The sequence below is a fragment of the Acinonyx jubatus genome, chromosome A2 (genome assembly GCF_027475565.1).
Source record: "Acinonyx jubatus isolate Ajub_Pintada_27869175 chromosome A2, VMU_Ajub_asm_v1.0, whole genome shotgun sequence".
Classification (NCBI taxonomy): Eukaryota; Metazoa; Chordata; class Mammalia; order Carnivora; family Felidae; genus Acinonyx; species Acinonyx jubatus.
The window spans coordinates 109,209,870-109,234,407 of NC_069383.1; the positions used below are offsets into that span (position 1 = coordinate 109,209,870).

The 24,538-nt window shown below is 53.5% G+C and overlaps 1 protein-coding gene across 4 annotated transcripts in view; it reads left to right on the forward strand.

Moving 5' to 3' along the window:
- Nucleotides 1-24,538, forward strand: part of EEFSEC (eukaryotic elongation factor, selenocysteine-tRNA specific) — a 248,973-nt gene that overhangs the window by 162,436 nt on the left and 61,999 nt on the right. For all 4 annotated transcript variants that reach the window (XM_027049814.2, XM_027049815.2, XM_053218850.1 and 1 more), the window contains one exon: nt 20,666-21,322. In XM_027049814.2, the coding sequence (XP_026905615.2) occupies nt 20,666-21,322 (657 nt within the window). The remainder of the gene's footprint in view (nt 1-20,665; nt 21,323-24,538) is intronic.

Sequence of the window (24,538 nt, forward strand, 5' to 3'; positions counted from 1 at the left end):
GCTGGGGGTTAGGGTTTTCCGGGTGCGGCTAGTAACCCTTTGGTCCCAGGCCTCGCTAGCACCGTGCGAGCCCTGCAGATGGTGTGCCCCGCTGGCAAAGGGCATGAGGGCCGGGCACACCGACCACTGCCAGGCCTGAGAGGCAGTGCTCCTTACCCCCCTGCACACTCCGCTAGGTGTGCTCCCATTGTCCAGGCTCGTGGCCCGGGCTCTCGTCTGACTTGAGATTCTCATTCTGTTCTTCATTCGCTCAGCAGACATTTACTTGGTGCCTGTTGTGTGCCAGACACACAGCACTCTGAATGTAATTGGCAAACAAGACCAAGGTCCCACCCCCCGGAGCCGGCGTTCTGTCTGCCCACCACAGTTCCTCCATCTGCTCTGCGTGCCCTCGGTCTTTTCCCCGTCAGCCATTTGTCCACATGTGCTACCCCTGGGGTCTTTCTGACTTTTATACTTCATCACATCTCCCCTCTGCATGACAGCATCTCATGGCCTTCTCCTGCCCCCAGGAGAAAGCTCCAGCAACTTGGCGTGAGCTCTGGGGCTCTGTACTGCCAGCTGCAGCCATGCTTCCTCGTGTGCTCTCACTCTCTCCTGACCTGTGTGCTTCCCCACTCCCATCCTCAAGACCCAGCGCAGACGTCACTTCCTCTCTGGATTTCCGCTCCAGGTTCCCTGCCGAGTGGTTCCTTCCTCAAACCTTCCTTGCCACCCCGGGACAGCCCTTGCCGCATGATGCACAGGAGCAGGTCATCAGGTGGGGAGAAGCTCCAGGGGATGGAGGGTTCTGTCCAGTTCATCCTTGGATCCTTGGATCCTTGGATGTGGTGTAGTGTAGGGCATGCGACGGGCTTCTGGTGTGCCCCGCCTGGCCCCAGCACCTTCTGGTTGTGTGGCTAACGGCGAAAGTCCATGAGCCCTAGGCTCCTTGATCATTAAGGCTGCATGGGAATCCCTCCCCCATGGACTGTTGTGAGTCAAGGGCATGCTTAAGAAGGGCCTCATCCAAGGGCGCCTGGGTGGCTCAGTCGGTTGAGCATCTGACCTTGGCTCAGGTCATGATCTCACGGTTCGTGAGTTCGAGCCCTCTGCGTTGGGCTCCGTGCTGACAGTTTGCTCAGAGCCTGGAGCCTGCTTCGGATTCTGCATCTCCCTTGCTCTCCCTGCCCCTCCCCCACTCACACTCTGTCTCTGTGTCTCTCAAACATAAATGTTAAAGAAATATATTTTTTTTAAAGACAGAAAAAGAAGGGCCTCGTCTGATACCCGAAATACAATAGGCGCTCAAGAAGTGGTAGTTTTGTCCTTTGCAAAGGTTTTTTGGACTGAATTTCGCCCAGGTTTTGTGCCAGTTGGTTTTTGAGAGCCCTGAGATTAGCTGAGCCAGATTAAGTGACTCTTTCTATCTCTGGCTTTTGGTTTCCAGGGAACCAGGTTTTGTGGCGGGCAGACAGGTGTCCCACATTTGTAGGAGGCCAGCAGCTTCCCCTAGCTACCTGTCACAGCACCCGCAGCCCTGCTCTGCCACTTGATGTCCTCCCCCCCGCCCCCCACCTTGCCCTCTCGCCCAGGACAGCAAAAGTCATGGGATGCTTTGTTCTTGCTCCCTCGACCAGCGAGGCCCAGTTGGAAATGTTGGCTCTTCTTTGGCCTCACTACAGGCATTTAGTTAAGCCCAGCTAGACTGCAGTCGGTCTGGGGGTTGGATGTTGTGCCAGAATTGCCCTGGGTGAGAGTCAGTGTCACCTCCTTGGCCGGCATCACTGCCCCTGCCAAGCCTTTCTGGTCCTTGCCCATGAGGTCTCGGCCCGCATCCCATGTGCCATCCTGCACGGTACGTGTTCTGACAGGCAGCAGATGCGTGAGGAGCTGCGGGCCTGCGGCCACCGAGGAAGAGCTCGGAGCCAGGCACCTTGCACAGACATCTCGATTCTCACATCAGCCACGGGAGGAAGGCAGTATTTAACCAAGCTTTTTACAGAGAGAGATGCTGAGGCCCAGAGAAGTGAGATGACATGCCCCAGGTTCAAGTCCTGGACGGGGTTTGAAGCTAGGTCTGTCTGGTTAAAAAGTTGCTGCTCTTTTGGCTACTCGGAAACCCCCCTCAACCGTCAAAAAGAAACGCCTGGGGTGTTCTCCCACCTTTCCTGCCTGAAACAGGTTTCCATTTTAAGTGACATTCCTGTTCCCGCTCTGTTTTCCTAGGTCCTGACCCCCCTGCCACCCCTCGTCCCATTTTCTCTTGCTCCTGACCCTCAAGGCAGAAGGCCCAGGCCAGCGGGCAAGAGCTGGCTTACCCTGCCCGGCTCCCTCACCAGGGACAGCAGGCTTCAGGAGGCTCTCCTGTAATCTCTCTATCCACACAGCCCTCATTTTAATTTGCAAAATTGAACCCAGATCGAGAGCAGTAAAGCCAGAGGACGGTAAATATTCATGCCTCAGTGAGCGAGGGTGGCTCCATTACCGTTGCGAGATTGGGAGAATTACCTTGGGGATTATGTATATTCATGGGCCGATTTTTATTTGCGATAGAACATGACTCACATTGGCCTATGTGTTACCCGTTCTACCCCAAACAGACTTTGCACAAAGCTTATGCCCTTAAGCTTCTGAAAGTCATCTCAAGTGGATTGCCCTCTCCTTCTGCTTCCTAGGAGACGGGTAAGAATAATAATCACTCCAGCACCCAATCAGGGGCATTTTTTCTCATTCTGCTTTTTTCTCATTCTGCTTTACAAGATTTGGTATTATTCTTGTGTCCAGGTTGCAGATGAGGAGACTGAACCTCAGTGTCACACCGTGTTCTATTTTTATGGCTGTGTTCCTGGACTGGGCTGCTAGCCCCTCTGCTGCAGGGACCGTGACATTCTGTCCCATGCACCGGGCACAGAGTAGGTGCTCAGAAAATGACCGCTGAGCAAATGCCTGTCTTGTGACCCTGTTCTGTGGCTTGCACCTGTCAGTGCCTTCAGTGCCTGGCGGCACAGATCTATGGCTGCTGCAGGTACAGGGCTGGGTTTCCGTGCTCAGCTGTTTGGCTCAGAGTAGCCTAGGCCTCAGTGCATGGCAGGGTCAGCAAACTGCGGCCTGCCATCTGTTTTCGAAGTAAAGCTTTTTTGTCGATGGCTGCTTTTGTCCCAGAATGGCAGACTTGAGTAGTTGCCACAGAGATTATAGGGCATGCAAAGCCTGAACTATTTACTATCTGGCCTTTCCCAGAAAAGTTTGTGAGCCCCGGTCCACAGGCCTGGAGGGAGCGGAGCAGAGAGCCTTTCTTCATGCTGTTCTTTCAAATCCTTTATGCCAGGCATTGGCGGGCGCCCCCCACATCTCACCTCTTTTGATTTCGTCACCATCCAAGTGAAGTCGGGATGCTCATCTCCACTCTGCTGATGGTGCAGTAGTAGTAGGAGTAGTGTCAGTGACTGATCGTTATTGAACAATTTCTGTTTTTCACGATGCCACCACACTCACCGTTTCACACGGACCGTGTCAATGTAATGCTCACCGCTGCCCCACGAGGTAGATGTGTTGTCCATTTAAGGAAACACAGACGTAAGATCCCTTGCCCAAGGTCACACGGCCAGTATGTAGGATTTGAACCTGGGAAGTCTGACTCCAACACCACTTCTGCAGCTGCTGCGTTAGGTGGAGGTTCGGTCGCCTGCCCTCAGTCTCACGATCATTTAGCAGTTTTTACCAACAGCAACGTCCCAGGCCCCCTGGGATTCCAGTTCCACCACAGCTGAGCTGGGTGACCTAGAGCCCTTAAGCTTGAACCCCCATGCAGTGTGGGTCACAGTAGGACCTACCTCTCAGGGATTTCATGAGGATGAAGTAGGTTGATATATGTGAACTCGTTAGAACACTATCTGGGACACACAGCAGGTGCTCACTAAATTACAGCCATGGTGAGTGTGGGAGTGGGATGCTGGTGATGGTGATGCTGACAGGAATCGGGGCAGGGGGCCCTGGAACCTGGGACCCTGGAACTTGGGAGGCAACCTAGAGGCTTCAGCTGAGCCAGGAGAGGGAGGAATTAGCCAGGTAGAGGAGGGTGAGGGGCCTGAGAGACACTGAGAAGAAGGCTACCCGTCAGCCGCACGTGACCACTCCCCTTGGCCGGCGGTGCATCGGTTAGCATGTTACCAAAATGTGTGCAGATCCCGGGCCATTCGGACACAGAGAGCAGCAGCCAAGCTGACGGAGCAGAGTTGGGTCCAGTGGGTCGCCTCACCCCAGCCCTGGAGGTGGGCGGTTTGGAGCCGGGACACTAGGCGCTGTGCTAAGGAGACGCTGGGAGCAGTGGGGAGCTCAGGTCCAGAGCTGGCAGAGCAGGAGTGGTCGGGACTCCACTTCCATCCTGCACGCCACCTCTGTGCGGTGCCTCCTGTCTGTCTTTGCTGCATGCGGCTGTCACCCTGTGGGAAGCTCCCTCTGACTCTCCAGGTGGGAGGGTACTGCTTTGCCGTCCCGCCCTGGGGCAGCTCGTTCCTTTGACGTTTCCCCCCTCGAAGTTCTCGTTTACACGTTTAAACTGATTTTCATTAACCTTAACAACGGCTCCGGAACTGTCAGATAGTGTTTAATATTATTATCCCCCAACCTCCTTTCTGGGCAGGTACTTAGAAATTCATAATGGCTTTTGGGAAAGGGCTTGTCTCAACTCCATGTTCGTTGTCTGCACTTGGGAGTAGTTCGCGTTAGATAAACCTCTCCAGGTATCCAGGAAGACAGTCGTCAGCCCCAAGCTTTGCCAGCACCTTTGGAGGGATCTCTCGCATATGGAAATGGAAACTGCTGCCAGCAGCCACGCCTCCTGCAAGTCTCTTGGCCACCCAGCTTCTCCCGGAGCCCCCCATCCAGGGTGGTGCCTTAAGGGTCGGGCGCAGCAGAGGGGGCCTTCCCTGTGCTGGGCTCCCTGGTTTTCTGGCAGCGGTGGGGGTTGTTCCGCAACGCGAGCCGGTGACTTGGGGATTTTAGGGCTTAGCCTGAGCGGAAGGGCCTTTGACCTGTGTCGTCTGAAGCGCTGGAGACAGTGCGCTTTCCAGATGCAGCCTTCTGCTGCTTGTCCCACTCCCCCAACGCCAGGTCATTTCATTTCTCTCCTCCCATCATCAGTCTTTCCTGAGTGGTGGGTCCTGCATTTGGGCTTCACTCGCATCATTTTGCCACCAAACGGTTTGCCACAGCCTTGCAGGTGCTGTCCTCTCCTCCTCACAAACAAGGAGGCTGAGGCTCAGAGGGTAAAGAGGCCAGGCTCTCCCCCCGGCTGGCTGGGACGTGGCAGATCTGGCCAGCACGTTTCACTCTGAAGCTGGAGCGCGTCCTGCCGCACTGGAGCCGCATCTTGGCACGGGACTACCTTCCGAGGCCAGCCCCGGGGCAAACGCCACAGAGACCAGCATTCCCCTCAAAAATCCCTTGGGCGGTTGCCAGCTCAGATGCCAGCTCCCCCCTCAGTAGGTCAGCGAGTGTTGGGACAGCCGGTGTTCCTTCGGTGCGGCAGGAGAGGCAGGGTTGGATGGCACGCGTACCTCTGGATACTAGCACCTCCCTTGGTGGCGTGCAGGCGCTCAGTCCAGCAGAGGTTAGGTGCTGGAGGGCAGTGGGCTCCCCACTCCATCCGAATGCGCTCCTGGGCTGGCAGCCAGTGAGTGAGCCGGGGAGATGGGCAGTGGTGTGCAAGAGCCTCTCTCGGCTGGTCTGCATCCTGCCCCAGGCCCCGTGAGTGCTTGTTGCCCTTCAGTTGAGTGCACCCCTCCTTCCGCCTTCCTTGCTTTGGGGCCAGGGGGCCGGGGTAAATGCCACCATGTGCCCCCGGCCGGCAGGTCAGTTTTCACAAGGGCAGTTAATTCCAAACTTCATATTTAAAACAACCATGGATCTATTATGGCATAAAACACACAAAAAACGTTTATATTAACATATAAAACTTGGGGCTTCCAAGAAATTCTGTGCTTCTAGCAGATGACTTTAGGCATTTATTCTCCTCTGCCACGGGGGAAGGGCAGACGCACATCACATTGTCTTTGGGGAACTGTGGGCACCTCGGCGCCCTGGCATCTTGGCAAGAGGCCCCCTGAGGAGTGGACGTTGTCCTTGAGGGCTCCGGGTGGAAAACGCAGGTTTCCTGTGGGTCAGCGGGCTCCAGACTCCACTGTGGAACTGAGAGCTTTCCCTAAGAAAACCCAAAGAGGAGGGGTCGAAAGGAGGGGAAGCCGCTCTTTTATTTTCTGATATCCAGCTTCTGACCCATTCCATCCTACCCTGCCTGAACGTGAGCTCCCTGCCCTGGTGGCCCATAAGTGGTACAGAGCTGTAGGCCCAGTGCCTTGGATGGCCTGGCACATAGTAGGACCTTCACTGTTGTTGGTGGAATCAATTCCCAGTGATGTATTTGAGCTTAAAAATGAGATATTGGTGTTTGCCTTCAAAGTTGGTTTTTTTTTTTTTTTCAGTCTAATACTAAAGACTCGGAAAACTACAAACTTGGAAAACACAGAATAACGTACAGAAAATAGAAAGAAGGAGGAAAAAATCCTCGGCACAGGGTGCCCTTCCTATTACTGTTTCAAGACTTCCAAACGTGAGGCCGCCTCTGTCTCCCAGAGCCTTACTTTGGTTTTTCTTTTGTAATTAGAAGGTGGCTTCATGATGGAAGGCGACAAAGGCCAGTCAGGTGCAGTTTCCCTTATTACAGGCAAGGCCCAGCCCTAGATGTTCCCCACCAGCCTTGAGCTCTGTCTGGAGGTGGGATTCTTCGGTCCCCCAAGTGGGCCTGGGCCCACCCACCGCTGCTGCCACCCGTACTACTCCTGGGGACAGGAGAGGCAAGGCCCTCATTCTTCTCTCTGATGACACCGAGCCATTTTTGACTGCTTCCCCACCTCGCTGCAGATTTGGGGCTGGGCCTCTGTGCTCAGTCGTAGCCTGAAGTATAGGCCACCGAGTGCGCACTCCAGGACCAGCATTATGGCTGGGTTTGCAGCCTCGGTTCACCATTTTCCAGCCGAAGGGCCTTCGGCAGGTTACGGACTCTGTTTCCTCACCTGACAGATGGTGGTGACAGCACCTACTTGGTGGGGTAACTGTGAGGATGGGCGGGAACACACAGAGTGGCCGGCAGCACGCCCGCCTGACACAGGCTTCCCGGGCAGGGGCTTTTGGCTGGGGAAGGAATCTGATGGTCCTTCTGCGGAGACAACACATCGCTGCAGCCCGGTGGGATGGTCTTCCTTTTTCTTTCAACTTAGGTTTTTAAAAGCCTTTCCTCCTAAATCAAAGCTATATGTGATCACTTCAGAAGTTTTTATGAAGTATAAGGAAATTGGAAAACAAACTCACCGAGAAGCCCATCGCCCAGAGGCCATTGCTATTTATAGTTAGGATTGTATTTTCAATATTTTTATGCCTTGATTAGTTGTCCGGTATTATAGAGTATATTTCCATGCCGATAAAATTGCTTCATGTATTTGATTACTTACATGACATCTCATCTGCTATGTATTTAGCCGTCCGTCTATTGCTGGGGCGCGAGGTTGTCACCGTCTTGTGGTTAACATAAAGAAGAGTGAAGTGAATATTTTAGTAACCCATCCTTGCCCTTCTGAGAGTTTCCTAAGGGGTGGGATTCTTAGACATAAAACGTAGAAGCAAATGAGCCCTTTCAGAAAGGCTTGGACCAGTGTGATCTCAAGTGGCCGTGAGGGTTGTGGCCGTGAGGGTTGTGGTCACGGGCGCATGTCTTTGTCTCTAGGCCACTGCGTGAAAAACAGGTGCTTCCTATCGTGCACCTAGGTGGAGTTAAGGTGGGTCGGTCCCCTCGGGTTGGGGACAAAACAGAGTAGTGTCTTCAGAGCGCCTGGCTCTCTGCCTGGCCCGGGGCTGCCCCTCCTGCTAGCCAGTCCTCCGGCTGGATGCTGCACAGAGCTGGGGTTGTTCTGAGTGGCTGCGTCTCACATTGTGCCACTCTTCCCTTTTATTTTGTAGGAACTCAGAGCCTTGGGCCATCTCTTTTGTCCTCCCCATCCTGGCAGGTGGCATGGCTGTTTCCACAGGTTTTAGGGACAATGACAAGAGTCTTCCATTCTGTGCCAGAGGCCTCCGCCAGAGTCCCCTCGGTCTTCCCATGTGGAGAGTGTAGGTTGGGCCAGACTTTAGTTAGGGGGCCTTCTGTCTCCTCGTCCTGCGGCGGTGGCTTCAGGGTGTTGCTGGGGAAATGGAGACTCAAGTCTGCGGTTACAGCACTCAGCAGGGAGGCTGGGGAGTGTGTCTCCTCCTCCTGCTGCCCCTCCCACCCCATCCACATCCCTTTTTGCTTCTCTTGGCCCAGCACCCTCACAGAGTCTGGCTCAGAGTAGACTGTCAGTCTTCATTGAGTGAATTGATTGGAACCTGATTCTATTAAATTTAATTGACTAAAATGTCTGTCTTTTATTTTTAAAGAATTAATTTTTAATTATACAACCAATTTATGAATGCCTCCATGTAACAAAAGTGAAACTTTTCAGTTAAGGGGGGAAAAGGGCCCGTTCTATCATACCTCATCCTGACCTCCCATGTAGAGGAGGCCCCCTGTTAATTCCTTTGAGTGTATCCTTTAAACCCTTCTCTATGCAGTACACGTATATTTACGTAAAAGTACGTAATGCCATTTTGTAAGCGTATCATGTCATGTGGATCTTGCACTTTTTCTGTTTTGGCCCAGTATTGGCCTCACCTTGTCACTACATATGGAGCCTGGCCAGTGCATGTGAGTATGGACATTTCATATTGTCCATTGCCACGTGCCATTGATGGCCTTTCAGGCCTCTGCCCAGTCTCTGTGGATATTACCTGTGCCGCAGTGACCGTCTTATCTTGCGCACACGTGCACGGGTTTCTCCCTGGTAGGTATCAGGGAGTGAGAAGCCCAGCCTTGTTTTTCCTGGAACTCAGTTCCACAAGCTCTTCCTGAATCCCTTCTGTATCGGCAGACCCTGCCCATCAGGACAAGACACACAGATGGAAAGAGGGGCCTCCTGGCCCTCAAAGCCCTACCCCAGCATCACCTTCATCTTGTTCTGAGCCCCACCCCATAGAACTCTGCCCAAGCCTGCCAGCACCTCCTAGCACTCTCCTCACAACCCCCTCCCCATGCCATCCCCTCTCTCCTGATCTCATTTGCAGGCATCACCCTTCAAAACCCGACTCAGATGTCACCTCCTCTCTGCAGGCCTCCCGAGTCCCTCTCATGGCACTCAGCACACTGTGTTCTAAATAGTACTTAACACGTCTGCTGCCCCCAGTGAGCCATGGCTTCCCCCATGTCCCCAGTGTTGAGTGAAAGCCTGCCTGGTAGCAGGTGCTACTAGAATGTGTGTTGAGGGAACGCAGGTGATGACATTGACAGCAGACCCCGAAGAATGCCCCCTGTGAAAGGTGGATAACTAAGCAGGAGCAGAGGCTCGGAGTGAGCCGGGGCCTAGACACAGAAGGAGGCCAGGCGGGAGCAGAGGGCTGGGCTGAGTGCCAGGCAGAGAGGGAGCAAGACACCTGGAGCCCGGGCAGGCTTGAGCGAGGGCATTGTATGACCCGTGCTCTGTACTAGGCAGGTGGCCAGGCAGAAACGTGGGGAAGGGGTGGCTGTTGGGGGGAGTCTGAATGGGAAATGAGGCCCAGAAATGGAAAGAAACTGTGGGTGTGGGGCAGATGAATTCCAGGATTTGCCACTAATGGGCCGTGGGAACTTGAAAGATGAGGAAGAAGCCAGAGGCTGAGGTCTGGACTGTGAGTTGGGGCTGGGCCACCATGTTCATGGAAGACCTGGCATATTCCAAGTGCTCCACTAGATACTAGGTGCTAGATACTAGGTACTCCTTAAATTTTTCACAGAAGCCCTGTGGCCTACGATGTATTACCCCCATTTTATCGGTGAAGAAACTGAAACTTGGGAATGTCACGGAACTTGCCCAAAGCTCCGAGCTAGAGCACAGGGCCTGGTGTGCCCACCCAGGAGCAGGGGCCGTGGGGGAGAGGGGACACTCACAGAGGGCTGTCAGACAAGGGAGCCTTAGGACCGACCCTTTTGAGACCCAAGCCCGCCTGGGTGCTCTGCACAGGCCCACACGCACAGGTGTGGTCATGCTCGCTGCTCCGCAGACAGCTTTTCTGGCCCTGCCCCGAGGACAGAGCTGGCTCCCTTGGCTTACCTCCCAAGGATTCCTTACCCCCCAAAAAGCCCAGGGATGTCGTTAAAAACAATTAAAGCCCCAGTTGTATGGAAAACAGAAGACTCTAACATTGGTGTAATTCAATTTAAAGTTTTATGGGATGACAAATGCGTGGAGGGTGGCTGGGAGGAGGAGCATAAAGCTTCCTGGCAGGCCCCTTGTCACTTTTACGGTTCTCCATTGTTGCAGCGACTGGGAGGTTCATAACCAGGGTTTGTTTGCGAGGAGGTCGCCGTGGAGGCGCAGGGGCTTTTTGCTGGGCCATGTGGTAGGAAACCAAATCCATTCCTTCTTCCCTGGCTGCCCTCTGTGTGGCAGGCGCCCTGTGGGGGACCGGCGGTGAGCAAAATAAACCTGGCCTATGCGGGGGCAGCTGTCCGTATGGCGTGGGAGCCCCACAGAAAACAACAGAGTGCGCAGGCACGTAGCGGACGATATGACGAGGTGCCGCGAGTGCCGCGAGGAACATTGTAGGGTGCTCCAAGGCCCGAGCAGGTGACCTGAGCTGCTCTCGGTGGGGGAGGTACGCGGGTGGGGACGAGGCACGCGGGCCCTGGGCAGTGCTGACTGCGGGGCGTGGGAGCCTGGCCTGGGCGTCCAGGGCGAGGGGGAGAGCCAGAGCAGACAGACATGCAGACAGGCGAATTGGGCCTGTGGGGGCCTGTGGGTCCCCAGACTCCTGAAGATCCTCTTTTCCTTCGCATAGGGGGCATTCCTTATTAGTAGGGGTCTCTGAGAGGAAGTTCTCCTTTGCTCCCTCTTCTCTCTCTCCAGGGCACAATTGGTCTTTTGTTGAGGCCTCAGTGGAATTTTTTTTTTGCATAGAACAGACCCCACCTCTGGTCGGCCAGCACAGTTCCTCAGAGACACAGCCAGGTGGGAGAAGTGTGTCGAGTGCCGTGAGTACCGCGTTTTCTGGCTCTGGTGCTCAGAAGGCAGGGAGCCCAGGACGGCGAGGAGGGGCCTCCGCAGATCTCCTCCACCTCGTCTCCTCCCTGCCCCTCCCGTGCATCGCTCCTTCCTCCAGAGCTGTGTGGGCTCGGGGGCATGCCCACACAGCCCCCGGGGCCTGGCAGGCTCTTCGCCACTTTATCTTGGGTGACCTAGCGGCAGCAGGGACTCTGAGGAGCCCGGCTCTAGAAACGCACATTAGGACAGCAACGGGACGCCGGGCCTAATCCATCAGCCTGGCAACAGTTAAAAAGCCTGCAGTACCAAGTGCGGGCGAGGGTATCCGCTGCTGGTGGGGGTGGAAACCGGCCACTGCAGAAAGCAGTCGGTAAGACCTGGTGAAACTGGAATGTGTCCCCCACACCAGTCTTCCACGCAGATACCCACGCTAGACAAACTCTGCATATGTGTACACGTCCGTGTGTGCAGGAATGGTCACTGCAGCATCATTTATAGCAACGAGAATAGCAACCCATGTCCGTCAATAAAGGCATGGATACGGGGTGGAGTTTTCCTATAAAGACCTACCACGCGGCCGTCAAAAAGAATCACCTAGATGTGTACAGAGATAGCAGTATCTCTGCTGAGATAAGTATATGGTAAATACACAGCTCTCTCCGTATCTGTATTTCCCAGGATGAACAGATGCCAGAAATAGAATACAGAAGGAAGGAGGCAGGTAGGAGTCAAGCAATAATATGGCACCATTTGTACGAACTAATAAACGTATATACTATTCAGGGATACACACACAGGTCAAAGTATATAAAATAGAAGGACACATGCAGAATTCATGGAAGTAATTGCTACACGGAGCTGAGGAGGGAAGTGGGACTAGAGGTCTTCAGCTCGATGTCGGGATGGAATGACGAGATCTGAGTGGTCAGTTCCAGGTGATGGGAACACAGGTGGTCACGATGTCATTTGATTCCCCGTACCTTTCTGAATGGTTTTCGCTGCTCTGAAAAATAAGCGGGTGAGAACTGAGTCCGCAGGACCCATGTGACGTTCTCCTCTCGCAGTCCTGGCGGTGGTGCCAGGGGAGCCAGGATCTGCACCAGGCAGGGGAGGTGCCGGCAGCCCCCAGGGGCCCTCGCTGCTCTCTCCTTGTGCAGAGTCCCGAGTTTGGCTTTTTGTGTGAGATGCAATTAATGCATTAGGCGGGGTGGGGGGATGCCTTATCTCTGTACCCTGCCTAGCTCGAAGAAGAGGGAGAAATGAGAGCAGCCAAATTGAAACCTTATTAAACAAAACTGGTTAGGTCTGATGGAGCCAAACCTAGACTGGTCTTTAAAAGCTTATTTCATTTCTCCCCCTCCGGTCTGAACCTCTTTGAATTGAAGTAACTGATCCTGCTGTAAGCTTATTAGTGTCAAACCCTGCGTGTTTCTTTTCCTCTCCGATTTACATTTTATTAAGTAATGATGAAGTTGCAAGGCCCCGACCCTCGCCTTTGGCACAGCCAGGAGCTTCCAGGCTCATTAGTGGAACAAAAATGGATAATAGCGGTCCAATCTCATTACAGCCAGTGCCATTATTACAGAATCTCTGCACATCAGAAAGACTGTTAGGCACAGGCTACTGTCCACTTCTTCGAAGCATCTGTTGATTCCATAGAACACCAGGAGGACCCTCAACACTGCTGTTCCTTTGCAGTTTATTATGATGGTGTCGGGCCTCTCCGTTTCTTAACCCACAGAAGGAATGCTGCCAGGGAACTTCACTGCAGTGATCGTATTTCGTTTCGACTTCCGGGGTGGAGTAGATGGGTTTTTATGGCATGATATAGTGAAAGAATTTAGGCTTTCATGGTGGGCGTATCTGGATGCCGAGGATAAATGTCTTAACCCCTGGGACCTCAGTTACCTTGTCTGTAAACCGAGGTCATTGTTAGCCACCTAAAGGTTGCTCTGGGAATGATATGGACCCAGCTCTGTAAAGCATCGTCACATGTAGACATCCAACCAACGTCGAGGGTCTCTTTTCTTTACTTCTATGTAGATCACGCAGTGAAGCAATGAAGTCCAATGTTAGTTAGGTGCCACTATTCCGTGCAAGGTGTCCTGGAGAGCAGAGATGAATGCTTTATGATCTCTGCTTCGAGTCATTTCTATTGGAGGTTTTTAGTAGTCTCCAGAACAGAAACCAGATCCTTCTGAGTACAGTTCCCTACAGAGTCCTCAGAGGCTGGAAAACTACACTTCAGATGCTCAGAAGACCAGAAGGGGTATCTGCCCAGACACAGACACAAAGGCAGCTAAGGGAGGAGCAAAGGTGTTGAGAAGTCAGGTCTGAAGCTGTCCTCTGTGCTTGGCCAGGAGGAGGCTGTTGCTGACCATGGCCAGGGCAGCCGCAATGGCCTGGGCAGGGGGAGGAAGGGGCCGCCCCTGTCCCTGTCCCTGCCCCCACCGCTCCCGAGTCCCAGGCAGGCTGGCCTCCCCTCAGCTTCCTTCCACACCTGAGCAGGGCCCTCTCACAGTGGAGTCTTCCCTCTGCCCCTTCCCTAGAGCCATCTTTCTGGTTCCCACCACGTGGGCACCCACATCGTTGGTCCTCCGGACCTGGAGCAGCCTGGCAGGGCAGGGCCACTCTGCCCCTAGCGCCAGCCACCCAGGCACAGTTTCTGCTCATCTGATCCAGAGACCGGGCCGTGGGATGTCAGGCCTGCCTTACAGTCCCCGCATTCATTGTCCCAAGTCTCACCCGATTTGCTTTGTGACCTTGGAGACATCAAAAACCTCTGTTTCTTCATCCATAAAATTGAATGTAAAAATATTGACTTGCCTCGTAGGGTTTTCATGAAGAATAACTTGACCCAGTTGATGGCAAAGCCTCTTTGTTAGTCAGAAAGGACCAAACTGCTTAGCAAGCATGAACTTGAGTTTTAAAAATTGTTTGCTTGCTTGATGTATTCCTTCCTCCCTTTCTCCCTGCGTCCATCCTCCCTTCCCCAGGAGTGCTTGGGGCCAGAAAGAGGGGAAGGACAAGGGGAAGAGACTCAGCAGCCGCTGTCCCTGCTGGGAGCCGAGCTCAGGGGATGGGCCTGACTGGTGGTCCCACACAGAGTGACCTCCCCACTCTGCCACCTGCCTTCTCTGCCGCCATTCTAACTGTGCCCTGCCAGGGAAACCTGAGTCCCTGGGAGAGGCTTGGAAGGCTCCTCCCCCTGGGTTGTCTGGAACCTCCAACTCCTAGCCAGCCTCAGGGCTAGCCCTACTCCACAGTGTGGGTGCGTACTTCCATGGGCCTTTGTGGATGTATACACCCCAGACCCAGACCAGAGCTCCCTGAGGGCAGAGACAATGCCGCGCCCATCCATGGCTCCATTCGTTCCGTCCACAAACATGTGTTGAGGTCCTCCATACATCAGGCACTGCGCTGGGCACTGGAGATAGAAACAGAAATTAAAAAATAAAAACACACCCCTCGCCCTCATGAAGGTTACATTCCAGCGTGGGAGAGACAGTCAGTAAACAAATATATATGTCAGCTAGTGGTGAGTGCTATGAAGAAGAGTGAAACACAGAAAAGAAGATAGAGAGGAATGAGTTCTTATTACAGAGTCAAGGATGGACTCTGATAAAGTTTATTTACTTTGAGAGAGACCGAGAGCACAAGTGGGGAAGGGGCAGAGAGTGGGGGACAGAGGATCTAAAGCAGGCTCTGCACTGACAGCAGCGAGCCCGATGTGGAGCTCAAAGTCACAAAGTGTGAGATCGTGACCTGAGCCGAAGTCAGACACTTAACCAACTGAACCGCCCAGGTGCCCCAAAAATGGACTCTGATAAAGAAACTTCTGAACAGAGGGGCACCTGGGTGGCTCCGTTGGTTAAGCATCTGACTTTGGCTCAGGTCATGATCTTGCCATTCCAAGTTTGAGCCCTACATCAGGCTCTGTGCTGACAGTTCAGAGCCTGGAGCCTGCTTCTGATTCTGTGTCTCCCTCTCTCTCTCTGCCCCTCCCCTGCTTGCTGTCTCTCTCAAAAATGAATAAACGTTAAAAAAAAACTTTTTTAAAGAAACATCTGAGCAGATAGGAAGGAAATAAGGAAGAGAGAAATAATGTGTATGGGGAAGAACATCCCAGTCAAAGGCACTGGCAAGTGCAAAGGCCCTGAGGTAGGAACGAGCTTGATGTGTTCTGGGAGCAAGAAGTAGGAAGGCTCATGTGACTAAACTGGCTTGAATGGGGGCTGAGGGTGGAAACCTAGCTAATGAAGTCAGAGAAATGACAGGAGCTGACTACATGGCCTTGGGGTCCTAGCGAAGACATTAGTTTTACAGAGCAAAATGGGAAGCCACTAGAGAGCTCAGAGGTGAAACTGCAGAGTCATATCTTATATTTAAGCCGCTTTATGGAGAACAGGCTGCAGGGAAAGGGGCAATAGCCAAAGCCAGGTGGGCCTGAGACCAGGACGGGCAGTGGTTACAGAGGGAGGGGCTCAGGTGCCGGCCCTGTTTGGAAGGTGAGGCCTGCTAGAGCCCCCGATGGCTAGGTAGGGTATGAGAGAACAAGGAGAGTCAAGGGGGAACCCACCGTTTTCACACGAGCAACCAGAAGCGCAGAGCTGCCGTTTCTGAGACGACCAGACATCTAGGTGGAAAAAGGCCAGAGGCAGTTAGGTGTGTGAGCCGTCTTCTCCTAGTCCCCGACCTCCACCTGCAGCCTCCACGTCTCCTGGAGCTCTGACCTCTGTGCTCACCCAAGGCCTGCTGACTTTCCTCAGCTGCCTCGCAGGCCTCTCCTGGGCACAGGTCACTTAGCTGCCCCTCCCCACCTCAGCGTTGGGCTGTTCCTCCAGCCGGAGCCTCAGTGTCCATCTGAGCGTGTCTCCATCGTCCCCATGTCCGGTCTATCAGCACATCCCCACAATGTACTGCGTAAAGAACTCTTGGGGTAGCTTCCTTGCTGGTTTCCCTGTGTCCTTTCTGGCTTCTCCACACCGTGTAGCCAAAGTGACCTTTTCAAAGTATGCATAGCAGGTGTTATTCTTATGCTCAACCCCAGGTCACCACTGCCACGAGGGGCTTCTGTTGTCCTTCCCACGGTGAAGGTGGCTGGCCTGTGTCTCCATCCCGATGCCGCTGCCCCTGGCCGGTTCCCTGCCAGCCAGCCAGCCCACCGCTTTTCAGTCCCTTAACCAGGCCATGTTCTTTCCCCACTCAGGGCCTCGGGCCTGCTCTGCTGCTCCCTCTGCCTGGATCCCCTATGGGTGGTTTCTTCTCTTCCCTCCGGTCTCAGCTTTAGTACCACCTCCTCAGGGAAGCCCTCCCTGATGACCCAGGGAGGATTACATCCCCCAGCTATTCTCTCTCATAACACCTCTCCATGGTTTTGTAATTCTGAATTTATTAATTGATGATTTTATTAACGTCTCCCCCGCCCCCAACGGTAGACTCCAGAGTCCATTCTGCTCACCCCGTATATTCCAGGGCCTGGGCCTGCTACATGAGAGAAACTTGATAAATACGTGTTGAGTGAATGCACACACAGTGTGCCACCACTCCCCTTGGATATTAGTAAATATGAGTGAGTTGTTGAATGGATGGATGGAATCCCTCAGAGTTGGCTAGAAAATGAAAGGCCGTTTTTTTCCCCCTTCTTGAGTTGGCAAAACTACTTTCCCGTGTTTTTTGGTGTCCTAGATGGGATCTTACGTTCTTAAAGGATACCCTGTAAACGTGGGCTTGGCGATAGGTCCGTGTGGGCAATGCCATCTGCGTGCACCCAGGAGAGCCCATGGTAGTGCCATGCCACCCTGTCCCCAGCTTTATCGGTTTCACAGTTTCCTGTCTGGGCCCTTGAAATCTTGATTTGCACAGTTATTTGTCTTTCTGCTGTTCCCGGTGCCCTCTTAAGGCATTCTTTATCATTTCGGTCCTAAGAACACAAGCCCCGTTGAAAAGAGAACATGCCTGTGACAAAGCCTGCTTACAGATGGGCTTGATGGTGGGGGTGGGGACTGGCAGGGTGGCACAAGGCCCTGAGCCCTCTGTCACAGGAAGTGTCATAAACCCAAGGATCCCGCTCAGGCCCCGGCCAGTCTGGAGTCTCAGCTCCGTGCTTTGCCAGGTGTGTTTTTGCCACGGGGGGCATTTCTCTTCCAGAATCAGATGCAGCCATTCTCTTCCGATGGGCTGGGTGTGTAACTGGGTCTGCCATAAGCAGCATTTTCAGCCACCCTCTGTGCGAGGCACTGAGGATACAGCAGTAGGAACATGGCCCCTGGCTTCAGAATTTAAAAGGCAAAAAAAAAAAAAAAAAAAAAAAAAAGTGACAGGCAAAAATGAAGAAATCTGGCTGTGCCAGATGTTGGAGAAGACCTATATCCATTGAGAGTCTCCAGCCTGTGGTGGAAGTGTACATTGATACTTTATTTATCTAGGAGACACGAGCAGTCGCCCCTGACCCAGCAGTTCTGGTACAGGACCCGTGTCTTCCAGAACCCCTCCTAGCACTGTGCACCAGGCAGGATTCCTGTGTGAGAGGGCATTCACTGCATCCTCTTCCCGCGAAAACCTGGAAACGACCCATGTGCACACCAATAGAAGAGTGAATGGGGGTCGGTGCGTGCCTTGTGCCAGACAGCATCAGCAACAAATGAACTGCAGGTGTAGGCAGCACGGACACGAACTCCGAAGTTCAAAAACTCAGAAAACAAAGCAAAGTATTGATTAGGCATATGTACTACATATGTAGTGAGTCTCTGCTCAATCATGTACACACACACATATATATATATAAAGAAAGGAATGCCACACACCAAATTCAGGAGAATGGTTGCCTCCAGCTGGTGGGCAGGCAGGAGAGCTAGGTGGGGGAGGAGCACAGAAGGAGATGGAACTTACTGGTAATGTTGTAGTTCTCAGGGTGCACGATGGGGCCACAGGTATTTACTATATTGTCATTTAAGTCAGTAGATACACAGAGGCACAGACTGGCAGAGCCATGAGGCGGCAATGACAGCTCAGTGCATCCGGTTCAGAGCAACCCAGGGAGAGTAGCCAGTTCAGTCTGGAGCAGGCAGGGATGCCATGCCAGGAGGTACCCTGAGAGCCAGAGTTTCGGGATGAATGGGAATTTCAGGTGGAGGAAGTCCCGGGGAGAAGGAGCCTCACGGGCAAAACGCAGAGGCATACAGGGCCCTGCGTTCTGTATGTAGGGAATGGGGTTCTGTATGTAGGGAATTGCTCAAGCTTGCCCTGGTTGGGGCTTGAGGTGCTGGAAGAATATGGGGCAGGAAGAGAGCTGCCGAGGCAGGCCGTGTTGTGGGAGGCTCCAGGGAAGGCCATGCGGGAAAGCCAGGCAAGCCGAAGTCCTTGGTGGGGCAGCACAGAGGGCGTCAGGAGGTGCAGGAGCCCCTATCCACCCTGAGCAGCTCACCTGATGGGGGGGCGGCGGCCAGGGGGCCGATCCTCCTGTAGAATTTCAGTTGACCAAAGGATCGTCCTGCTCACCACAGCTACGCCCAAGAGGTTTGAAAGCAGTGGTGCAGAGCAGGGGAGCCCGTGTAGAGGTTGGTGCCAAAGAATTGCATCATCCAACATGTGTTTGAGAAAGGCGGCCTGGAGAAGGGAGTGGGGTGGGGTGGGGTGGGGGCCAGAGGACAGCTCACCAGGTGGCCACGGGCCTCAGGGGAAGAGTTGCGATTCGGGGCCTGCCTCTCTGGGCAGACGCTTAGTGTAAGATAATATTCTCCAGTTACTCTGAGATGCATTCCTGAAAATCTTAGTTTCCCGTCGCCCTTGTAGACCATTTTAGAGGTGTTTTATGTTTCTCTTTGATTGATCTTGGCTGTGGCTTTTGACACCACACTTCTCACTTTCTCTGCTCCCTGACCTCATGGTTAGGTAGTTAATGATCTTTAAACAAACACTTGAGTATTATGGCTCTCCAGGAAAGGGCCTGGCCTCCTGCGCCCGGTATCAGCTCAGCATTCTCCCTTTATCCAGGGAAAAAGAGAGTGTTCCACATACCCAGGCTTTGTAGATGGGGATGCTTGAGACCTAAAGGCCAGTGTCTTTAATTTAACAAGTTTTGATGGCAGGTTTTCTGAAATCTATTACCCATCTTTTTGCTGCACTAAGCAGAAATCTGTGAATGTGATTTCATCTCCTCTCTGACAGTGGTTCTTAGTAGGAATGTCCATTGATTTCATGAACGTTTATTAGAGCCTTTCCTATGTCTGTTCCTGATTTACAAACTGTGGGTGCAGAGATCTGCCCAGTGTAGTAGTTAGTGTGATGGTTTCCAAACAGAGATAAGATCAGGTTACTCCTTTGCCTAAACTCCTCGGTGACTTCCGGCCTGCCCGGCCTCCCCTCCCTGTCCTCCCTGCCCTCCCTGCCCTCCCTGCTACAGCCCTCCTGCCTCTTTGTTTATTTCTCAGACTCACGGAACCTCTGTCCCAGCCTGTACATTCATCAGCTCCTCTGTGCAGAACTATCTTTTCCTGGACCTTCACACAACTTCTTATAATCAGGTGATAGCTCAGACATCACCTGTACAGAAGTCTTCCCTGACCACCGCTCCGAAAAACCAGACCTTTCCCCAACCCTGGGCCTTCTCTAGATGTTATATATGAACACATATTATACATAATGTGGCGTACTATATGTAATATGTATAGTATAGTATTATATATACCATATATATTTAATATGGTATACTACATGTACTATATTATATGTCATATGCTATGTATAATATAGTATGCTATATATAATGTACATATGTAATTATGTTATATACATATGTAATTATTGTTATATTTACACATAAGATTTGTATGTTAATTCTGTCAATATAGACTTAGTTCATTTGTTGTGTTTATAGTTTGGTTGTTGTTTCTCACTCTATTCATACCCCTAGAACGGTCTCTGGCACACTGCGGTCCCCCAGGGACTGTGTGTCCAGGGAGTGAGGAGTGGCCTGCCCTGGAGAAGCCCACAGGCTAGCAGGCAGGCTGGCGCAGAGTGGGCCCTGACTGCAGAGAAGTCTGTGTATGACTCAGAGGGGCTGGGGTAGCACCGGAGAGGGACAGATCCTGCCCGCTGGGGGTCAGGGCAGACTTTCCAGAGCAGTGGTGTTTGGCCCAGGTTTTCAAGGACAGGTGGTCATGGCTTGGCAGGCTGAGGACCTGGGTGGGGGGGGTGGGGGGAGGGCGTTCTACATGCAGTGGTGAGCCTGTATAGAGGGCTCAAGGCAAGAAAGTGCTGGAATGGAGCCTGGGGCAGAGCGGGGACTCAAACGACAGAGGGAGCTACAGTAGCACAGGACTTGGCTGCTGTGCCTACCCCCCACATGCTGGACTAGTGTGCTGTGTGGACCCGGGCCCCAGACCGCCCCAGTGCTCCCCTAGGCTGGCATGCCAGGTGCCAGGTGCCAGGTGCCAGGTGAGTGTTGGCAGCTCTGGGACAGGGACTTCTCCAGCTGGAGCCCCTCCCTCTTGCCTCAAGTCTCTTTGTTTCATGAGCTTTCTCTTTTGCTACACCAGGTGGTGAAGAAGGTGAAGTCCATGCAGATGTTTCACATGCCCGTCTCGTCAGCTATGCAGGGAGACCGACTGGGCATCTGTGTCACCCAGTTTGACCCCAAGCTGCTGGAGCGTGGCCTGGTGTGTGCCCCTGAGTCCCTGCACACTGTCCATGCAGCCCTCATCTCTGTGGAGAAGATCCCGTACTTCCGGGGGCCCCTGCAGACCAAGGCCAAGTTCCACATCACAGTGGGCCATGAGACGGTGATGGGCCGCTTGATGTTCTTCAGCCCTGCCCCTGATAGCTTTGACCATGAGCCTGTGCTAGACTCCTTCGACTTCTCTCGAGAATACCTCTTCCAGGAGCAGTACCTAAGCAAGGATTTGGCACCAGAGGTGACAGACAGTGGCGAGGCTGACAAGAAGACGGGCCAGGCCACGGGAGGCCACTGTCCTCGGCAGCAGTGGGCCCTCGTGGAGTTTGAGAAGCCTGTCACCTGTCCTCGGCTGTGCCTGGTGATCGGCTCAAGGCTAGATGCAGACATTCATGCCAACACGTGCCGGCTGGCTTTCCACGGCATCTTGCTCCACGGGCTGGAGGACAAGGACTATGCCGAGAGTTTCTTGCCCAGGCTGAAAGTATATAAGCTCAAGCACAAGCATGGCCTCGTGGAGCGGGTAAGTAGTCTGTCTGCCCATCACCCTTCCTTGTCAGGCTCGGATGGCCAGGATGGGCATGGTTGGGGTCCGTAATGAGAAGCAGGAAGACCTTAGTGGCCTTCTGGTCCCAACTTCTGAGGTTTTTGAACAAGGAAGCTGAGGCCCTGTGTGGTCAAGTGGCCTGGGTTCTCTCTGCCCGTGGTCGTAGAGCCGGGGCCTGAACTCAGGTCGGCAAGCTCCACGTCACCTGCCCCCAACCAGCCACCCCTACCCTCTACTTTGACAGAGGAGGGCAGGGCAGCCCTGGCCCTCACTCAGTCCGGGTCCGGACAGCAGCACTTCAGCTGGGCCAGAAGCCAGTGTATCAGTGGCCTCCCTGAACTTCAGATAGGGCACTGGGCCCTGCCCCTGACAGCCTGATGACCAGGCCCTGGCTCTCGTGGCCTCAGTGGGGGCTGAGCCTCCATCAGGCAGAGTGGCTGCTGGGTCTGCCCCAAGCCAATCATATCAAAGGAGAGAGCACGGCTGGTCAGTGCAGGGCAGGCCTGGCCAAGCATGTCCTCAGCCTGTGGGGTTGGGGAAGGGGGGTGCCAGAGGGCAAGAGGTGGAAAGGTACAGGAAGGTGACATGGCAGGAGGCCCCGGGCTGCTGGCTTCCTGGGGTCCCTGTCACCATCACTGGAGGCAGGTCTTTAGATGTGGGTGAACCAGTGTGGTTCCCAGACCTTTCATGAGGGTGGCCTAGAGCCTGAAAGGGTTCAGAAATCCTCGGATTACCTCCTGTCAGGTGGGCCCTGCCCACCCACTTTGTCTGTCCCTGTAGGTCTCACTGGGAATCCCTGCCTCCTGGGCCTTGAAGACATGGGTGAAGAATGTCTAAACCTTGCTCCCTGGATGTGCACCCCTGTGGGGCAGGGGTGGCTGTGGGTGGTCCTGGGACTTGTCTCTGAGCCAGGTGAGCGCGGTGGTGATAAGGCCCCAGTGTTGGGGACTTAGGCTCCAGTGGGGTCTACCCTGAGGCTCTCAGCAGGCCTGCAGTTCTATTTCTTAGCAAGATGAGGGTCACCCCTCCTGGTGCAGCCCTGCCCACGTCAGCTTAGGCTCCAGCATGGTGTCTGATCCTTACCAAGCAGGCACTCAGGAGAAAGTGTCAGGGCCTTGGGCACCGGACAGTGTTGGGGTTCCATTGCCACCTGTCTCTTTCCCTTCTTTCGGATCCCCAGATCTTCCAGATCTCTTTCTCCTCTGGCACTCTCTGTCACAGTGGAAACCCCACTCCCCTCCTCCCTGTCTTGGGTTTCTTCCCGGTGGTCAGGCCCTGTATCTAGACCTGCCCTCCGACCTCAGCCCCTTCTTCTCCTGCCTGTATCGAGACCTGCCCTCTGATGAGGGAATCAGTAGAAGCTTCTTACTTACCTGCTCATATCGGTCTGAAACTCGGGATCCTCAGCTTTGTTAACTCAGGGCTCCCACTTCAAGGCCAGCCTTGCCCACTCTGCCAGGCAGGTGTGGTCACCCTGCATTGCTGCCCTGTGTGAGTCTGGGAGCTGGAGCCATGTTGCATCCCCCTCTGCTGTTCTCTGGACAGGGCCTGTTCCTCTGTGGATGTTGGTTTTCTCATCTGTACAGTGGCAGCTTGAACTCCAGGGCTACCAGGAGGGGTCAAGGACCAACCGTGGGGCCACTCAAGGGCTCCATCAGCCCTGGGCCAGCCCTGCGATGCTGATTGAAGACAAAGGTGATAAAGTGCACGTCGCTCGCTTGTCTAGCTTTGTTTATTAGCAGTATTATGAAGTGTAATTATTCTCTGGGGAAGTATCTGTCATGGAGTAATGCCCCACTTGGCGAGCTCACAGGTCTAATTGCCCACAGAGGCCCATTGGTGGGGGAGGAGCCGTTACTGCCTTTGAGAATGAGACGTGTGGGCTTGGACATATTATCAAATGACTCTTGCCTCCTAAGGGCAGTGGGGAGGACCCAGGAGGCGAGTTGACCCGGGCCCTGCCACCAACCTGGGGCATCCCTGGGGCCACCAACCCTTTCCTGCTCAATCCATGGAGGCCAGAAGTGAAGGCACAAGAGCCCTAGACTTGCAGTCAGCAGATCCCACAAAGATACCCTAAGTGGAAAGGCTCCCTCCAACCAGGGCTGGCTTCAGGTGGGGCTGCAGATGTGTGTGGAGGGGACCTGAGACCAGGCTCCTGCAAGGAAGTAAGGGAACAGGCACCCAGGTTCCCCCTACCAGCCCCTTAAGGCTCTGGCTGAGTGGACACCTGTCCTGATGCTGGGGACCTCTGTGCCACAGGTTCCCTTCTGGGCCCAGGAATACACCCGCCCCCTGCTTCCCTCCACATTATCCCTTCTCTATTTATGCAGCACCTATTGTGTGCCATTACTAGCTGCATACATTATTTTAAATCCTTATAAAAATCCAAGGAGGAAGTTATTACTTTTCCTATATGTACTTTTGCAAAAAAGTATTAAACAGATCACTTTCTTCCTCCTAAAATTATATGTAACTAATTGAGAAAAGTAATATGTGCGCACGATGAAACATAATTCAAAGAAAACAAAAAGTTACTCGAAGAAACATTTTCTTCCTACTCTGAATTCAGGCTACCAGGGTGCCTCTACAAAGGCAGTCGCACTAGAAGCTAGCTCAAGAGAGGTGAAGTGACCTGCCCAAGGTCACAGGATGGTAAAGTCGGGATTGGATCCCAGCCCTTACCAGCCTCCACGTCCTTACCTTTCCAGCATGTCAGGTCGATTCTTGTCCAGTGAGTTGAGAGGCTTGGGTGCTCTTAAGAAACTGGAGCCTCCTTGGTGGGAGACTTTCCTTCCTTGTAAGGTTGGTAAGGCATTGATCTTGGGAGTCACACGGACTGTGCTCAAACCCTGGCTATGCCACGTAACCACCGTATGCCTTGTGCAGCCATTTTCTTTCACCATCCTCACTCATTTGTGGGGCAGGCAGTTTTCCTCTCAGGGTCATTTTGAAAGAGCCACAATAGCGTGTGGCTTCATATGCGAGAGTTGAGTCCAGCTCAGGGGAAGGAGGAAAATTTCCTCGTGTAGCTAACCAGCAGGCCTGGTTTATTCCAAGAGGTGACCCTGTTTGCTTTGAGCAGGACTCAGAGTGTACAGAGATTTTCAGATAGCTTGGCTGGCCACAGCCTTTGCCTTGCAGCAGACCCGTCAGATGTGCAGGCCTGGGCTTCAGTCCCAGCCTGACCAC